The sequence below is a fragment of the Uloborus diversus genome, chromosome 6, assembly GCF_026930045.1.
Source record: "Uloborus diversus isolate 005 chromosome 6, Udiv.v.3.1, whole genome shotgun sequence".
NCBI lineage: Eukaryota > Metazoa > Arthropoda > Arachnida > Araneae > Uloboridae > Uloborus > Uloborus diversus.
The window spans coordinates 13,566,676-13,585,630 of record NC_072736.1 but is presented as its reverse complement, the minus strand read 5'-3'; the positions used below and the strand labels follow the sequence as shown (position 1 = coordinate 13,585,630).

Genomic DNA, 18,955 nt, shown 5'->3' with positions numbered 1-18,955 from the left:
GCTTCAACGCAAAAAGGATAAAATACATTTTTTTTAATGAAATTAGTCCTCTTTGATACGGCCAGATAACCGCTTACCCTGGTTTCAAGAATAACTTTCTTGGTGACGATGATGTGCTTGCGATTGAGGAGGGCAGCTTTCTTTTTTTCATTGTATTTGTAGCGACATATGAGCACCCCGACTAGAACACACAGTGGCACAAAAATGAAGATCGCTATCAGCCAATACAAGTACTGGGCGATAGGTTCTGTCAAGAACTCCTCGCTGGGCTCAGCCTCTTCAATATCTGCTGGAAAAATTGAAATTACTATTTAACGCATGAATGAATATTCATACAAATTAATTTTTGTCTGATTGTAGTCCTAGAAGAAAAACAAATAAGTGAAAGAAGCTTGTTAATGCAAACATAATATTTATTGAAAGACATTGAAATAAAAAAGAAAAGCTTAGGTTAAAATATAAAAGCGGGGAAAACCAACCCCTTGCTTCCAGTCTCGAGCAGTAAAAAAAATTAATAAACTTTACGCCAATATATGGCGCAGATTTTCTAGTTGCACCAAAGTTAAGATAATTGAAATCCAAGTTCTTGCTAACAAGTTTGCTGCTAATTTCACCATTCACTGGTGCATCACTCCCCAAGGGCCCCTTGTTCCTGTCACCGAGGTAACTTGCCCATGTATTCACTGGTGCAGAAATTCTAGCCACATACTGCCAGTTACTACAACCTGAGGACGATACCAGCTTTAACAATACAGGTCGGTGTCTTCGCCAGCCGAATGTAGACTTACATGGTGGTTGATCAAGTATCAAGTTGGACCCGCACAATCGGTGTTTTCATCGATTTGAACACGCAGCTGATTGCACGGGATCAACTTGACCAACCATCACCATGCAGATTGGTAAATGGCAAATCATCAATTAAAATAGTTAGCTGTATTGTTAAAGATGAAATCGAACTCTGGTTGGAGTACTAACTGGTAGTACTGGATAGTATTTCTGAATTTCTGCATTAATGAGAGGGAAACTTTTGGTAGCAAACTTGTACTCAGGGCTACGCTACCTTTCGTATGTTGAAACAAATTATTGTTAAATTGAGCACCTTTGTAGTACAATCCTTTGTAGCTAGAAAATTGGCACTATTCTTTTATGTAACTTATAACGATTTTTTCAATGTGCATAACAGTGTACACATTTTTTTTTTCCTAAACGCATATCCTCAGAGCACAACTGCCAATAAAATTTTAAAGATATATTTTGTAACTTATAAGAGTAGATAAAGGATGATAATTACGATCTAAAACTGTGAGGAAGGCACTCCGGTAGGAAACCCCCAGAGCATTTCCCGCCAGGCATGTATACCACCCTTCGTCGCTCTTGGAAACGTTGTCCAGGATCAAGATGTGCGGATCCGTAATGTTGGGATCCGTGCTCTGAAAGTGAAAAAGAAAACATATTTAACTACAGTAAATGCATAAACACGTGAACTCATTACAAAGTATCGCAATAGGAAGAGCCACCTTAGTTACTCCATCAGAATGTTATTAAATGCATTTAAAATATTTTAAAATGCATTATAAAATAAATCAATGCGACAGATAAATTGAAACTGCCAATGATTTAATAACAAAAACAAAGAAAAAAAAATAGAAATTAAAAAAAAAAAAAAAATGCAAGTTGAAGGTAGCTTATGTTAAACCAGCTTTCATCCACCAAAATTACTGAAATATTTGCAGGATGCAAAAGGATTGAAGTCTCAAAAATGGCACGCAATTCCAGGTGACGCATGTGTTCAATATTGGCATGTTTCCAAAATAAATTAAATTTTTCACTTAAGTGTGTTAAAAAAAAAGAAAACTGGTTTAAGTTACTATAAATCTGTTTTAAAAGTTACCTCTCTCCCCTTGATATTTTCAATCCCGTTTTTTTTTTTTTCTTTTTCTTTTCTTTTTTTTTTTTTTTTTTTTTTTTTGACAAACTTAGATTGATCTCACAAACAGCCGGAAAGCTTTAAAAAACCGGAAAACTTTCATGCCTATTTTTGTTATTTTTAAAACAATATTATATAATAAGATTTGAAAATCGCTGTCTCGTTAAAGTTCAGACAGAATAAAGTGGCAGTTGATGGTCATTTCATAAAAGCTGTAACATGTTAGTTACAATAGAAAGAGTATCTGTGAGCCAAACACGCGTTCAAACAAAAATACCGAACTTACGTCTATGGGCTCTATGTTCTCCGTGTCCGAGTCATCATCCGACTCGGAATCGTTGGCGTTTTCGAAGTGCCTGAGCCATCGCATCCGGGGCATGAGGTCGCTGATGAACCTGCATTCGAAGCGGGCTTTCTCACCGCTGAAGACGGTCAGGTTGGAGGGGAAGCCGTCCCGGAAGATGGGCTTGTGGGGCACCCTCTCCTGGACCTCCAACTTGTACGTCCAAGAGACGTCCCCCTCGCTGTTGGAGACGATGCACTCGTAGAAACCGCTGTCCGACGTCACCAGGTGCTCGAGCGTCATGGACCACTTGCGGTACAACACCTAGAAGGTAGATATCAAGATTAGGATATTTTTTTTCTAGTCACAAATGGGTAGTAGAAGTTATTTCGTAGTCGCCACTCTTTTTTTTTCGAGTTGAAAACTTTATTTTTCTTTTTTATTAACCAAAGAAAAAGTAACTAAATAACGAATTAACATCTAAATTCAGAGTAAAGCATAAAAATCATAAGCTTCAATAAAGGTCAATCTAACTAATTTGTGACATTGATGTTAATTGCTAACATCTAAAGTTAGAGACAGTGACAACAGGGTGAAGAATGGTCCCTAAATTTTTAATCACTACTTCACTGGAAGGGAATGACAAACCAACATCGTTTTTCAGTAGCTTACCAACCTTCTAGCAGTTTTTTAAGGATTCCATTTTCTAGAAAGTTAGGTAGGACCTTAAAGAACAAGACACCTGAAACGGATGCAGTCGACAGCACACAAATAATTCAAGTTATCCAAACCTGAAGAACCAATCTCCGCAAGCGTTCCAACAGCTAGCTTTTCTCTTTTTAATTTAATTTTATTTTATTTTATTTATTTACAGTGATCTCTCGCTTTACGCGACCTCTGTTATACGCGTTTTTCACTTATGCGCGTTTTTCTCTCGGGCCCGGCCAGCGATATAGGAAAACTATGTTAACTCTTGTCCATTTATACGCGAAACCTAAAATGCACCTTTCACTTATGCGCGATAATTTTTTTTTCAAATTTTAGTTAAATCCCCTATTTACGCTTTGCTTATCGGAAGATTTGTACCCTTCTTGATGTCTCTTTGAATGTTTTCACACACCTTTATTCCAATGTTCAAAATGTTTCCAAGAACGCGTTTTTTCGCTCAAGTGTGCGATTGGGGGTGCAGTTAGTCTTGTGATTGACATCGAGAGGGGAGAACGGGTTACATGCAAAAAGGTTGACCTTCCTAAAAGTCGTGGTGAAGCGGGAAAGCATTGACATAGCCTATCGAGGATCTTTTGTATCCTCACAGACTATGACACTGATCACGCGACAGTTTTTTAGGTTTACATATACCGTAACAGTGTATAAAAAATGACAAAACATGCAACTTCAAATTTTACATTTTTATTAAATTACAATTTATAAATGGAAATCATGTGCGTATTTATTCATTAGTATCAGTAGTGTACTATTAGTATTAATATAACTGTTGATAACTTACTGTATTTAAGCTTTTTTTGGGGGGGGGGGGGGTTCACTTGTGCGCGAAAATTTCGTTGTCCCCTTTGGTAGCGTATAAGTGAGAGGTCACTGTATTTATTTATTTTTTTTTAATTTTTATTTATTCTTTTTTTAAGTCGAGTGGTCGAAGCTGAAAGATCTTTATCACTGGTCTTGATCAATAATTTTTAGGTCATTTTGAAAAACTGAGAGGGAACAATTTCAACTTCGTCTACATCTTTACTCGTATATAAGTCTATGATTCTGCTGCAATAACTATAGTAACCTGAATCATCGATATCTTTAACGACATTTTGACAGGGCGCATGACATTAGATCTCACTCCCACTTCATTGCCGCAGAAAGATATATTTTAAAAAAAGAAGGCTTTACCTCTTTGCTTAACTCCCTTTCTATGACATTTCCGTCTTTCAGCCACTTGATGTCCGGCAGGGGATTACCGTTCGCCGGACATTTCAGTGTGATCGAACTTCCGGCCGGTTTTGCCAGTAGACGAAGCATTTTGGACGGCTGCGTGAAGTAGGGTTTAACTGAAAGTGAAATAAATAGAAATTACTAGAATTTTAAGCATCGAGATTTAATTTTGCAAATCCACGCATTAAAATTCATCACTTGAGCCTCACGCCTACCTCTAAAATTCTGAACCATTAATAATGCGTTATTTGATACACTGTAAAAAGAATTCTGAAACGTTACTGAGTATTTCCGTGTAACGTTTCGGGATTAAAGTGGTTTTTATCCCACTCCCTGGAAAAATCAAGGATCATTGTCAAAAAGTTTCCTGAATTGCAACAAGTCGCACGTATTCAGACTTCTAATTGCTGTAAAAAATATTTTTAGCTCTCAGTTTAAAAATTAACTAAGCGTATTTATAAAGTGCATCGCCTTCAGTTCGGTTGCGGCCAGTCGAGTAAAATTCTGTCTTAGCTTTGGCCGTGTTTGCATTAATGCTTTTGAGGCTTTCTTGAAAACGCAGGAAAAAAAGTGCCAAGCTATTATTTTATACCTACTAAAGTTTACTCTAAAGTTCCAGAGACACGACTGGCTTCAAACAGGAAGATTTCTGAATATTTATCAGGAGGTTTCCAGGATAATTTCAAGAAGGTTACTTAATTTTAGCGGAAAACGTTCCTGGCATTTGTAAGATATGTTACTGAAAGAAATAGGGCACATCAGCTGCCCATTATTTTCCAGGGACGTTTCTGAATCGTTTTTACAGTGTAAAATATGTTTTAATTTGACAGTGTGCAACTTACATTTTTCTCCAGGTTTAATAAGCGGTCTTGTTCTGATGCCGCTGTCATCTGCTTGAGGTTCTTCCAGTAGCTGAGAATCTGAGAAGAATATAGAAGAAAAAAAATATCCCATCGTTAAATTCAAACAAATGCGAAACTAATAAATTTTTTAAAACTCTGATGACTCCCCCCCTCTCCCACCCCCCCCCCCCCCCACTTAACCACTATTTAGAAATTTTCACTGTTCATTAAGATGCCAGCCACTTTTATCGAATTCAAATGAACCAAAATGTTCATAACTTTTTAAGTTTGTTATAAGCACCTCGGTTTATTTGTGTTCATAATCAGGGATTGACTGAAGTGCTGAATCCGGTGACTGTGCCTGAGCCGTCCTAAGAGATGACGGTGCAGGGGTCGATTATTTTCTGGTGTCCCCTTCCTTCCGCACACAGAATAATGGAAACTTACCCAGCATTTTTGCATTAATAATTACATAACTGAACATATGATCTAAGATCTATATGCGTGATAAAAGGTCAGAAATTGAAGGTGGTGTGTTTGCATTTTAAAAATTACTTTCAAGAAAGGATAAGATTCTCTTAAAAAGAACTGAATTTTATGCCGCAAAAACTGAGGTTTTGATGCTCTCTCAGTGGCGCAGCGAAGGGGGGTGAAAACACCCCCAGAGCCATTGGTTTTAACATAAATGCAAATTCTAATTCAGTAGTTTATGCATATGATCAAGTTATCTAAATATTTATAATTTTCTAAATTATTTTCAATATTTCATTATTTTACCATCAATATTGAGAGTACCAATTTAATTTGTTCCAAAAGTTTGCTCCTTGATAAAATACACTGAATAGCTTCCATTAAAACGGAGCAAAAAAATTAAATTAAAAAAAAACAGCATTTTAATTTCATTCTTTAGAAGCTGAAGTAGACTTTAAGTAACGTATAAGCATTTTGTTTTCGTAGTTAAATGAATTAGTTTGCAGTTCTTACCATATAATTATCGCAACTAATACGAATACTTGCCCATGTTGATCAAAAGGTCATTTTCAGCTAAAATGTGTCGTTATAGTGTGCATGTACCTAAAAACCGCATAAGATTTGAGACAAAAATATCGCAATTCACAATTAAGTGTTAAATAATTGAAAAAGTACAGTGAAATATTTTTTGGCACATAAATTATTTGCCCTCATATCTCCGTTATCGAATATGAAGTCTTAAAAGTTTGCCGAAATTTTAAGAAAAGTCGCCAAATTTAACGAGTTTTGGTGAGTTACACGTTTTGCAGATGGATGTCCTGCTACACGCAGAAGATGAAATCTAGTGGTACCTTTTTCACTTTTCTACCCCGTACTTCCCACTAGTGGTACCTTCCATTTCTCGCCAATTTGGCACTTTTCTTAAAATTTCAGCTGGCTTTAGACCTTACATTTTGATAACAGGGGTACAAGTTATATGGAATCAATGTTAACTGTTTGTTTACTGGGCAAACTGCTATTATGAGGTTTTTGTTCATTTTCAAAAGAACAATAACCTCAAATTAACTTAATGTTTTTCCTCAGCACTATTCTATTTCAAAAAACACGTCGTGTGTGCTATAAAATGTTTATGTAAATCTATCCAACTATTTTATACAGTAACGTGACCTGCCTGCCCAATGAAATATGATTTTAATGAAAATGTGGGGCATAACACCAGTGAAAAATTTAGGGGGAGAGGGTGATTTGAAAGGGTTTTGATCTCATTTGGTGGTGAGTGGGTTGTCGTAGCATATGAGGGGTGTGCCCACACCCTTGGGGGGATGGTCACCCCTTTAACTGATTTTTTTAAACGGTATAACAGGCTGACCATTGAAACTTGACCCCCTTTCAAAAAATTCTGGATCCGCCCCTGCAGGGGTACGAGGACTAATATTTTTCACGTCAAGAAAATGTGTCTATAATATACTCTATACTCTTTCGGTAACTACCTATTTTAACTTGCTTCATTTTTACACTATTCGTGTAGTTCCCTAAAATAATATAAAAAAAGGTGAAAATTAAAAGGGAGAAAGAATTCGTTCGCGCATAACCAAAACAAATCCTCACCCATAATTTGAACTGTATAGTTTTTCAGGAGCACACCATGTTCATTGTGGGCTTTGCAGTAGTAGAGTCGGCATCTGCCTCGGAGACGTTGTCCGATGGTGAGACTGCTCCTGGTGATGGTGATGCGTTCCGAAGCGTCGGACACGGTCTCATTGTACTTGAGCCACTCGATGGAGGGCTTCGGATTGCCGGACACCAGACATCGCAACTTGGCCTTCTGACCGGCCGGAATCTCCAAGTAGCCCGGGGTGCTCTCTCGTATTCTTGGTGGCGCTGCAACACAACATAACTTTATAGAGTTGCCCGATAATAAGGATACCTGACCTTGAGGGAGTTCATTTATTTTGGGGCGAAAACATCAATGAAAAAAGGGGTTGCTAGTTCACTAAAAGCTAGGTCTCCATCGTAATGTACTCGGCGAAAAAACTTTGCATTAGTATATGCAATAGCCCAGTGGTGTCATTGGGGGGGGGGGGGCTCCGCCCGGGTTTCACCCGCCTGGGGTGTGACACCCTAAGTGGAATTGCACGTTTTTGAAAAATATGAAGCTCAAATGCATTTTTAAGATCACAAATTTGAAAAATTTTTGGGGGGGTAAACCCACGGATCCCTCACTTTTATTTGTTTTTTGTACATTAGCCCACTTAAAATTTCGTAAAAACACAAATGTAGTTGTTTCTGAACATTGTATGAGCTTCATGTTTTTTTGTTCACATATTTTTTTTTCTTTTTTGCGTATGTAGTGAGAAGGGGGGGGGGTGACACCACAAATTACCACCCCTGGTGTCACCCATGCTAGGTACGCCACTGGCAATAGCTAAAAAATATTAATAAAACTAATCGGGAGTTTACTGTATTGGGACAGTTTAAAAAATTTACGTTTTTACTGATTTCTCGATAAATAAGAGATCAATTGTTCTGTAACTTTTGCCACATAGAAGGTATGCTCCAGCTGATACTTCGCAGCAAAAATTAAATCACCCATGCATTTAAGGGACCAGCATTAAATTGCGAAAAAAAGGGGGGTGATCATCCTTTATCGTAAATAGCTTGGAATAAGTTATATATTTTAGAAATGGGTTTACTTACTATGTAGAAATTATTTTTATTTCCGTTAACTTATCATAATATCCACAAAGATACAGGCATTTCTTTTAAAAATACCAATTTCGCTCGCAGGGTTTTGGCTTATAACACGTGGAGTTTTTCATCTGTTAGAACACTTGAGAGCATACAAGAGAGGTAAAATGCTAAAATTTAAAATGGAAACATTGAAAATTTGAAGAGATACGAACGTTTAAAGCAAGTAAGTTTCCACTGGGCATCCACGAAAGATTGCAAATTGTAAGCCTCATATTTAAAACCCAAGTAGATCCCACAATTCATAATAAAATTTCAGTTCGATATCTTAAAAATTTAGAAAAATATTGGCGATCTAATGAGCCGGATTTCAATAATGGAGTCGCTTCCAAAATTTTAAAAGTTTTTTTTTCTGAAAGAGCATGCTTAAAAATATAGGATCTGACCATTTTTTAAATATTTTCTTCATGTTTAATATTTTTTAAAAAATTACTTAAATCGGTGCGCTTTTATTGTTAAGTTTCTGTCGTGTGACATCATAAATGATGAAATGCCATTCAGTGTAGCCATTCACGGAGAAAAATATTTAATTCGCATCTTTACTCACGTGTATTGGCAACGATATGGTTCATAGCAAGCGTAGAGCGCAATATTTAATTCGCTTCTTGATTATCATTACGTGGAAACGTGGTCGAAAGATGCGCCAAATTGCATCATTTGTGACGTCAGAAATACCACGCCCTGTTTTCAAAAACGGGCATTTAAAAAAAAAATTAAAAAATAACTTTTGAGAAAATGAAAGTATTTTCTGGGTCCATTTTTTTTTTTTTTTTTTTTTTTACTCATTCTATCAATTTCAACGACTAAAAGTAGTACTTTTGACTGAAGGAAACAACCCCATTGTTCGGTAGGCGGCGAATCGTGGGGATCGCTTGCAAATACATGAACCACACTGAACGTTTGACTGTAAAACCCGACAGTGATAGATAAAAGTAGCTAAAAGCATTTTAAATGAAAAGTAAGAGGGCAATAATTTAATACGTATAACCCCGATTTAACGATTGTGAAGGGACTGGAAAAAAGTTGTCATTAAATCAAAGATATCGTTAAATCGAGGAGCATAGACACTCAATGCAATCAAATCCGGACCACGGAAATGTATCACAATATCGAGGAAATCGTTAAATCTGGTATCGTTAAATCGAATTCATACTGTAATTCTTTTGTGTAACGTATAAGATATATTACTGATTAACTCATTAACTCATTTTTCTTCTATTTTATATGCAACTTTGTCTTACTGAAGCACTCATTCACACACGTAAAATAATGGGGTGGTTTCCTTCAGTCAAAAGTACTACTTTTAGTCATTGAAATGGATAGAATGAGCAAAAAAAATTACATGGACCCAGAAAATACATTTCCCAACAGTTATTTTTAAATTAATGTTTTAAAATGTCCGATGTTTCAAACAAGGCGTGGTCTTTATGACGTCACAAATGATGCTGTTTGGCGCATATTTCTACCACGTTTCCACGTTATGATAATCAAGCAATTAAAAATTAAATTTGCTCTTTACGCTTGTCATCAACCATATCGTTGCCAATACACGTGAGTAAAGATGCGAATTAAATATTTTGTTCTGTGAATGGCAACATTGAATGGCATTTCATCATTTGTGTGTGTGTTTTGTGTGTTGAAGTGTAAACAATGAAAGCGCACCGATTTAAGTATTTTTTAAAATATTAAACTTAAATAAATTATTTAAAAAATGGTCATATCCTATGTTTTAAGCATGCTCTTTCATAAAAAAATACTTTTAAAATTTTGGAAACTACCCTATTATTTTTCACTTTTATTGAATTGTTCCGTCTTTTCACAAAACTTAACATTTTCATGAATAAAAATAAATAAATAAATAAATAAATAAATAAATAAAAAACAATTTTTGAATTTCCACAATAAAATTGCACGTTGTTTCTTCTCTAAGTTATATGCCTGGAGGATAAGAAATTATGCATGCTCTTTTTTCTCGAAAAAGCACATTCGTGAAACGATGGCCAATCAGGGAACGGAAGGTGGAGTGCAAAAATAGCCATTATTTTCTTTTCTGCCCCCAATGTTTGGACGAACAGTCTGACTCGCTAGAGAAGAACAATTTTTCAAACTAAATCATTTCACAACTCTGAAAAAAGAACACCGTTTTGCTGAGCTCAGCTCGAAGAAATAGGTTTCATTAGAAAAGCTTTAAAACAGTTTTATTCTCCGCAATTTCTCACGCAAAAGTGAAATTAGTAAGCTTGATTACGGAAAAATAACAAAATGTAGCGTATACAAAACTGAAAAAAAATGGTGTAAACCGTAAAACAGGGGCTTTTTTTACTTAAAGGCCGCATTGTAATTTTTGAAGACGAGGTTTTTTATTTTTTTTCCTTTTCTTTTTTTAATTAAGCGCTCAGTTGTGGGTTTTCAGATTTTCTGGGCATTGTTTTCTCTTTAATTGCTTGATGAGGGGAAGGAAGCTATTATCAAATGGGGGAGGAAAAATGTTTTTCCTATTTTTTTTTTTTTTCATTTTGTAAACTTTCCGTGGGTCAGACGATACCTGTTCGCAGGCCGTAGGTTGGAGATTCCTGCAGTAAAAAAACAATGGGGGGGGGGAGGCGATTTTTAAATCATGTCTATATGTGAAACTTTTGTAAAATGAAGCAAAAAATATTTCTGTACAGTAGTCACGGGAAAAAAGAAGGGATAATTGATTTTAAATCAATCAATTTTTTTATTTAAAAAAATTCAGTTTTTAATCATTTTAACTTTAAAAGTTAAAATTCCTTTTCTCTAGAAGTCCTCGTGAAAATTCTAAACTTAACTATCATAAGAAAAAACCCTTTGTGCTGAAAAGCAAAGTAAGAAATAACAACGTCAAAAAAGCACAAATTGCAGATTACCGCAGACACGTGTTTCGGCGTTACAAGGAACGCCTTTTTCAATGCAAAAAGTAATGAGCTTTAGATTGATTTTATACCTTAGGGTGTGTCTTCCCTAACCATCACTCTTATCTGTTTAGTCTCTCCTTACTCAACCTAATAATTCAAAATTTTTGCACTTAGCCAGCCACTGGTGGACTCGTATTTTTTTTCTTTTTTTTCTCTTTCCTATGAAAACAATCTGAAGGCATTACATTCAAAATTGAGCATAAAGAGAAGTATTTTGCTAATGAGGCTTGGAGGTACAGCATATTTGTATAAAATAGGGAAAATAAACTAAAAGATTAATATTGCTTCAGTAATTAACCCTTGTAAAAAAAATAAGCCCTGCACATATTAATTAAAAGAGCCAAAGATGCTTTTCATTTAAAGTGGAAGTTTTGAAAACAAATTGTAAAATTTTGTTATTATGCTACCAGAAAGCAGTGAGGAATACGTAGCATTTTTACAGCAAAGCGGGCAAACAAAAAAGTGCAACTATTTGATTCTGATACTAAAAGAATAGAGTAAATTAGTATTTTTTAATTATATTTGTTTATTTTTAAATCCTATTTAAGTCAACTAAAATCCAATTTGAAGGAAAAACTTCATCTGAAAGGGAACAAATAATGAAGATAAGCCGAAAAAGAAAAAAACTTCGAAAAAAAATGAAGTCATCTTAAGATTTTTAATCATCTGATTCAAACTCCAAGAAACTAAAATTTACGAGACGCCGCGAAGTGTGATCTGGAATCAGAAATATATAGGAAAAGAGGAATTATCTGACACTACCAAAATATTTTTAAAGCTTGGATGAAAATAACCATAGCCTTAGTAGTCTAATTTTCCACCAAAACACGTTCAGATAGAAATTACACACAAAAAAAAAAAAAAAAAAAAAACAGTGCCGATTTGCGGCAAACTCACCCTATTTCTGTTGGGTTTTTGCGTTGAAAAATTAAATTCGAAGGAAGCAGGGTTGCGGATTCGGAGGAAAAATGACAGAATCCGGCTCCGACTCCGACAGTTTTAGAGTCTTCGACCCCGACTCCTTTATCTTAAAATCAGTTCGAATCCGATTCCACAAGCACTGATATAAAGTTGCGGGCTTAGAGAGAAAATGACCGACACCGTCTCTTTGAATTTTAAACCTTTGATTCCACGATTACAACTCCGACTCTCTGATTTTAAGATTATCCCCGACTCAGAAGAATCGTTGATTCGGCACTGAAAAAAGGAAGTGCTTGCTAAATACAGTTCTAGCTTAGCCCGGGCTTAAGGGCGCACCTTCCTGCTTAAAAAACAAGTGTTCATAATTCCCACACAGGTAGTCAGAATTACTCTAAATTTTTTTTCCATTTTTTACCATAACAGATTAATTTCTTTTTTCCTACATTTTAAAAGAGTCAAAAAATCCTCCTAAGCCAGCGGTCGGCAACTCATCGATCGCGATCGACCGGTCGATCTCGAGCTCGTTTTCAATCGATCGCGGCAATATTTTGGATTTTGCTTTCAGTCAGAGTGATATAAAAAACATAATTTTCTTAAGAGAAATTACTTTTAATCACTGAAATTTTTACTGTCATCATTTTATCAATTTTAAAGCAAACAACAATAATTGTTTGAAAATATTTGATGTATGTTAACAGTGTTCACATAATTATTTTAGCAATTTAAAACAACTTTTTAAAAAATATCAATGGTATGTTTTTATCAGCGTTAACCTACAATTTGTAGTTAGCACAGTCTCAACTAAACCGTGTGTGTGCAACACAGCCGTTTAAATCTATAGTGGCCTCCCACCCCCACCTTATCAGTTGATCTTTGTGTTCACCAAACTTAAAAAGTTGATCTTCAGTCAATTTCGGTTGCCGACCGCTGCCCTAAGCCATTGGAACGTTTAGTTTTTTAAAGGAGACTTTAAAAAGCTCAAACAAAAAAGTCATAAAAAGTCATTGTTTCTTGCAACTGACTCTAATAACATGAAAAGGGGCAGAGTAAAAATATGCAAAAACGGCGTCCTAGTGGGGATTGATCAATGAATAGGCCAATTAGGCCGTGGTCTGAGGCCCCTGATTTTCAGGAGCACCGTATGATTTAAATCGTTTTAACTAAGGATTAAAAATTGTAAAGTTGGACAATATCTATAAAACGAATCTTTATTTACTATAATAAAGCTGGAAGTCTGTGTCTCTGGATCTCAGTCTGTTATGCGCATAGCGCCTAGAACGTTAGGCTTATTTTCATGAAATTTGGCACAAAATGAGTTCGTAGCATAGGGATGTGAGCACTTCGAATCGATTTTTCAAAAATTCAACTTTGTTCTTTCTCTATTCCAATTTTAAGAACATTTTATCGAGCAAATTATCATAACGTTTACGAACAAATTACCATACCAGGGGCGAGCAAATTAACATAGCATATATTGGCGAGAAATTCATCATCCAATATTTGTAACTATAGGCGAACAAAATGATCTTTTAATTTTCGATTACGGGCAAAGCCGTGGGGTAACCACTAGTTTATTAATATTCCTGAACAATGTTAGCTGGAGAAAATCTAACACGGCAGCATTGTGAAGAGTACGCAGATACTAATCACAGCATTACGACACTCGCTGCCAGGTTAGGTTTCCCCCAACTACCGGCTAATTAAGCCTTCAAAGAATGTACTTTTATTCGAGATGATCTCTTTCTGATGAAATATTGATGGGGACTGGAAGACGTTGCTTTTTCTTTTTTTTTCCATTAAGATTTCTTAGTTAATCTAAAGCTTCATCGTCTCGAACTTCGCAGTCATGGCTTTTCAAGTTGTTCGATTGCCATTTCTTTTTACGGATGCTCTACCAATCTGTGAGCCATAAATAGCACTCATTTTCACTGTAATTGGGATAATGTCGGCATGACACTCGTTTAAGAAGATCTTCAGATAGCGAAAGACGTCGATGAAAACCGCGCCATTTTGTATTGGTATACTACAACGGCATTGCCTAGTTACTGTTTACCCTTAACATGATCTTTTAACTTTCTTCTCCTATATTTGATGCATACCTCACCCTTAACATGTACTAACTCATTCTTTAATCATTCTTCCTAAGTTTAGTTAGTACCCTTAACCTGATAGTAGTAGTCTTTTGCCATTCTTGTCCAGATTAGCTGTGTAATCTTAACCTGATCGCAAATTCGTTTGTCTTTTTTTTTTTTTTTTTCCAAATCAACTATAAGATCTTAACCAAAAACTGGCCTTAAGTTTTTACTTCCTTTACAAAAAAGGAAGTATTGTATTCGCGAAAAAATTTCACTCAAAAATCAGCCTTAATTTCCATTTTTCTCACCCCCGAATGAATGTTGAGTTTTTTTTTCAACCCGACCACACGTGGATATATGCCTAGGAACGTACAGACACCCGAAATATCCATTTTGACGACCCCCGAGTTAATTACAACGAATTTTCTCGTGACGTCCGTATGTACGTATGTATGTGCGTATGTGTGTATGTATCTCGCATAACTCAAAAACGGGATGTCCTAGAAAGTTGAAATTTGGTACGTGGACTCCTAGTGGGGTCTAGTTGTGCACCTTCAATTTTGGTTGCATTCGGATGTTCCTAAGGGGGTCTTTTGCCCCTTTTTGGGGGGAAATCATTGTTAATTTCGATGTAAACTCAAGTTGTCTTAAAATTTGTCGGACACTTGGTGATATATCACCCGTCTTTTGGTCGCCAAGTTTTGTCGCCAACTTGGCGACAAATTTGGAGATTTTTTAATTTTTTTTTTTTAATTTGGTTTCAGTTTGACCACTGTTGGTGATATTTAGAGAGTAAACAATTGAATCACATTAAAATTGCCAATAATGGGGAAATGACATCAAATTGGAGTAAAAGGAAGTCATGTGATGCACACATCAGCTCGTTGCTTGATTAGCTGTGTACCCAAAAGCAGATCCTTTTCTCTAGTTACTATTTTCCAGATTGCTATGCACCCTTAGTGGTTCCCAAACTGGTCCACACAGGGTACACTTAGGGATCCGTCGCACTCTGAAAGGGGGTGTCTATGAAATCAAAAGAGAAAGCTGGGGATCCTTGAGATTTAAATAGGGGACTACGATCCAGGGTCCTATTTAAGAAAATTTGCTCTGAAATTTAGGCATTTTATAACTGTAAAATGCCATAAAGTGTACCAAACACAGTTTTTACTCCTTTGTACTTACATGTTACCAGTGACGCACACAGGGAATTTTGTAAGGGGAGGGTCCAAGATCAAAAGCCTTATTCTCCTATCATACCCCAATATGCCGTCAAATATATTGGCTTGATTTTATCGATTCCCGGGAATGAAAAACAGTAAAAAATAAACTATTGAAATTGAATTAGCATTGTTTAATGAAATATACTTAAAAAAATAACCAGAGAGCAAAATAATTTATGCTTTTACTTTTCTTATAATTAAAAAATTGATTCAATTTCATAGACTCTCATTTTATTCTGTAATTACAAAACTAAAAACATGGTTATTGCGGTGTATTCATTTATAATCACCATTCTGCTTCTTACAAGCAATTCGTTATAGAAAAAGAGCACAACATTTTAAAAAATCTTTTGACATGAGGATTTTATTATTTCACTTATAACAACTGAAAGTATTGTTACCTTTGTTTGAAATTATTCTACGTACAAAATACATAGAATCATAATCAATCGGTAAAAAAGCAAGACCTATGGGAGGGGTCCGGACCCCCTGGACCCCTCCCTTGTGTGCGCCACTGCATGTTACAAATTTATATGAAATAATAATAATACAAGATAGAAAACTATCTTCGCCAAGATAAACAAAAAAAAAAATATATATAATAATAATTAATAAATAAATAAAGTTGTAGAAAATAAAGTCTCCCTCCCTTTTTACTCAGGAAAATAATTTGCAGTAAGTATCCACTGACGCCATCGTATGCATGCTGACAAGGTTTTTTTCTTTCTTTTCTTTATATATATATATACTGTTTTAGAATTTTGGGATGCAAAAGATCACGATTTAAGACTTTTTACTCAAATGGAATCCAGAAATTGCTTATTTAACTGATTTATTCTCTAAATTTAATGAGGAAAATTTGCAATTACAAGGGTACAATCTAAATTTAATAAAAACCAAGTCAGTTACTGCAGCCTCCCTTGAAAGTTTGCAAAAATTTGCTGTCGCTGCACCTAATCCCCCCCCCATTAAAGACATTCTCCCTCCCCCCTTTGTTTACATATTTTTTTGTAAGAATAGTCCCTGACTCGAGTTTTGTGCCATCATTATTATAAAAGGTATCAATAAAACGGTTAAGCTTTTCTCTTCAGCTGTTCTCCTTTATTTAATACGCTTTTCTTGAAACAGATCAGGCTTATATTTCCTTTACGAGACTCACAAAAACGTTTTTCTAAGTCTTTTTTTCGAGATAAATTTGATTCTCAGCTGTTTGAAGCCGCTCTGGCATTTATGTTCCGTAATGTTATCTTAATTGTAAAGACAACAATTTTCATTTTCGAATAAAGCAAATTTGCAAAAAAACGAGCTGATGTGTGCATCACATGACTTCCTTTTACTCCAATTTTAAATGTCATTTTCCCATTATTGGCAATTTTAATGTGATTTAATAGTTTATTCTCTAAATATCACCACCCGAGATCAAATTGGAAAAAAATTAAAAAAAAAAAAAATTAAAAAATCGCCGAATTTGTCGCCAATTTGGCGACAAAACTTAGCAACCAAAAGATTGGCGATAGATTGCCAAGTGTCCGCCAAATTATAACACCAATTGAGTATACATCGAAATTAACAATGATTTCCCCCCAAAACAGGGGCAAAATACTCCTTTAGAAACACCCGAATGCAATCAAAAGGGGCACAACTAGACCCCACTAGGAGTCTACGTACCAAATTTCAACTTTCTAGGACATACCGTTCTTGAGTTATGCGACATACATACGCATATCCACACATACATACATACATACATACATACGGACGTCACGAGAGAAATCGTTGTAATTAACTCGGGGGAATGTCAAAATGGATATTTCGGGTGTTTATACGTTCTTAGACCACTTAAAGAAAAAAAAAAAAAACTCAACATTAATTCGGGAGTGAGCAAAATGGAAATTAAGGCCGAATATTGAGTTAAAATTCTTTGGCGAATACAATACTTCCTTTTTTGTAAAAGGAAGTTTTAAAAAAAAAGCCAGCATAGAGTTATATAAAAATTATTGTACAACAAAGCAAGTGAACAACAGATTCCTTCCCTACTATAGTGAATTCAGGGAGAGTTGATAACGTGCTAAGGGGTTGCTGTTCGGCGCCAACATTTGCTACTTTGAGGAATAACTCATTGGATTGGCGTATGATCAGGTACATTTCGTTCATCTGACTGTCAGTGTTTTCGCCATCCCGTCGCCAATCAGGCAACGGTATCGGGAAAACGCACGTTGCTTTGTTTACTTACACCATCAGTTGTCTCTGAATTTACTATGCTCCATTGGGAAAGTGTCAGTTTTCAAACAATATCCAAAGATTTTTAACCCCATCCCCCCAATTTTACGTTTTCCCGCTTGTTGCGCGTTTCATCAATAGTCCGGGACACCGACGGAAAACAAAAAATCGGGGTTCCACTTTGAGAATTTCAAGACTGGGCGGTCGTTCCAAGCTCGTCAGCTTGCGAGATCGTGATTCTCGCTCACGTGATCAATTGTGATGTAGAAATGTTGCAAAGTAGTATTCTCATCTACTCGAACTTAGCTTGCGGCTAGGTTCGAGTAGATTAGAATACGATATTGTGACATTTCTACGTCACAACCGATCACGTGAGCGAAAATCTCGATCTCGCAAGCTGACGAGCTTGGAACGACCGCCTTGGTTACCGGTGCAGAAAACGTAACTGAAAAAAGTATTCTGTAAAATCTTACCTCCTGACAATATAGTCTGAACCGTCGTCGTTTCAACACCAAGTGCGCTTATTGAGATACCAGCAACAAAAGAAATAAACACAAAAGAGAAAGACATGTTGAGGACCGAAAAATCTCTCATTTATCCATCGCAGAGATGGATAGTCTGCAGTCCATTGATTTGCTTGTATTGGTTCTGCTCTTCATTCCTGCAGGGAAGAAAGCTAAGGGTTGTATTTTGACATTAATAAAATAGTTACACATATTTAGCAATTTTAAAGAAGTGAAGCAGTCCAAACAATGAGGTGGCTTCCTTCAGTCAAAAGTACTAACTACTTTTAGTAATTGAAATTGATAGAATGAGCAAAAAAAAAAAAAAAAAACTACATGGACCCAGAAAATACTTTTATTTTCCCAACAGTTTTCTTTTAATTAATTTTTCAAATTTTCCGATTTTTCAAACAAGGCGTGGTTTTTATGACGTCACAAATGATGCATTTTGGCGCATCTTTCTACCACGGTTCCACGTCATGATAATCAAGCAGCGAATTAAAATTGCGCTCTACGCTTGCCATCAACCATCGTTGCCAATACACGTGAGTAAAGATGCGAATTAAATATTTTGTTCTGTGAATGGCAACATTGAATGGAATTTCATCATTTGTGATGTCACACGACAGAAGTGTAAGCAATGAAAACGAACCGATTTAAGTATTTTTTAAAAATATTAAACTTAAATAAATTACTTAAAAAATGGTCAGATCCTATGTTTTTAAGCATGCTCTTTCAGAAAAAAATACTTTTAAAATTTTGGAAACGACCCCATTTTAAAGAAGTAAAGTTCCGGTCCTAGGACCGGAACTTTAAACACGTTTTACTCAAAACTAGAAAACGCCCATCCGCATTCATTTACTTCTCA

At 35.7% G+C, this 18,955-nt stretch overlaps 1 protein-coding gene across 1 annotated transcript in view; it reads right to left on the bottom strand.

Annotated features, from left to right (window-relative positions):
• LOC129224223 (fibroblast growth factor receptor 4-like) overlaps positions 1-18,154 on the bottom strand; it is a 32,910-nt gene extending 14,756 nt beyond the window's left edge. Inside the window, 8 exon segments of the mRNA XM_054858646.1 lie at positions 78-214; positions 1,040-1,060; positions 1,226-1,430; positions 2,214-2,534; positions 4,110-4,267; positions 4,955-5,071; positions 7,073-7,345; positions 18,058-18,154. Coding sequence (XP_054714621.1) covers positions 78-214; positions 1,040-1,060; positions 1,226-1,430; positions 2,214-2,534; positions 4,110-4,267; positions 4,955-5,071; positions 7,073-7,345; positions 18,058-18,154 — 1,329 coding nt within the window.
• Positions 18,155-18,955: the final 801 nt, after the last annotated feature.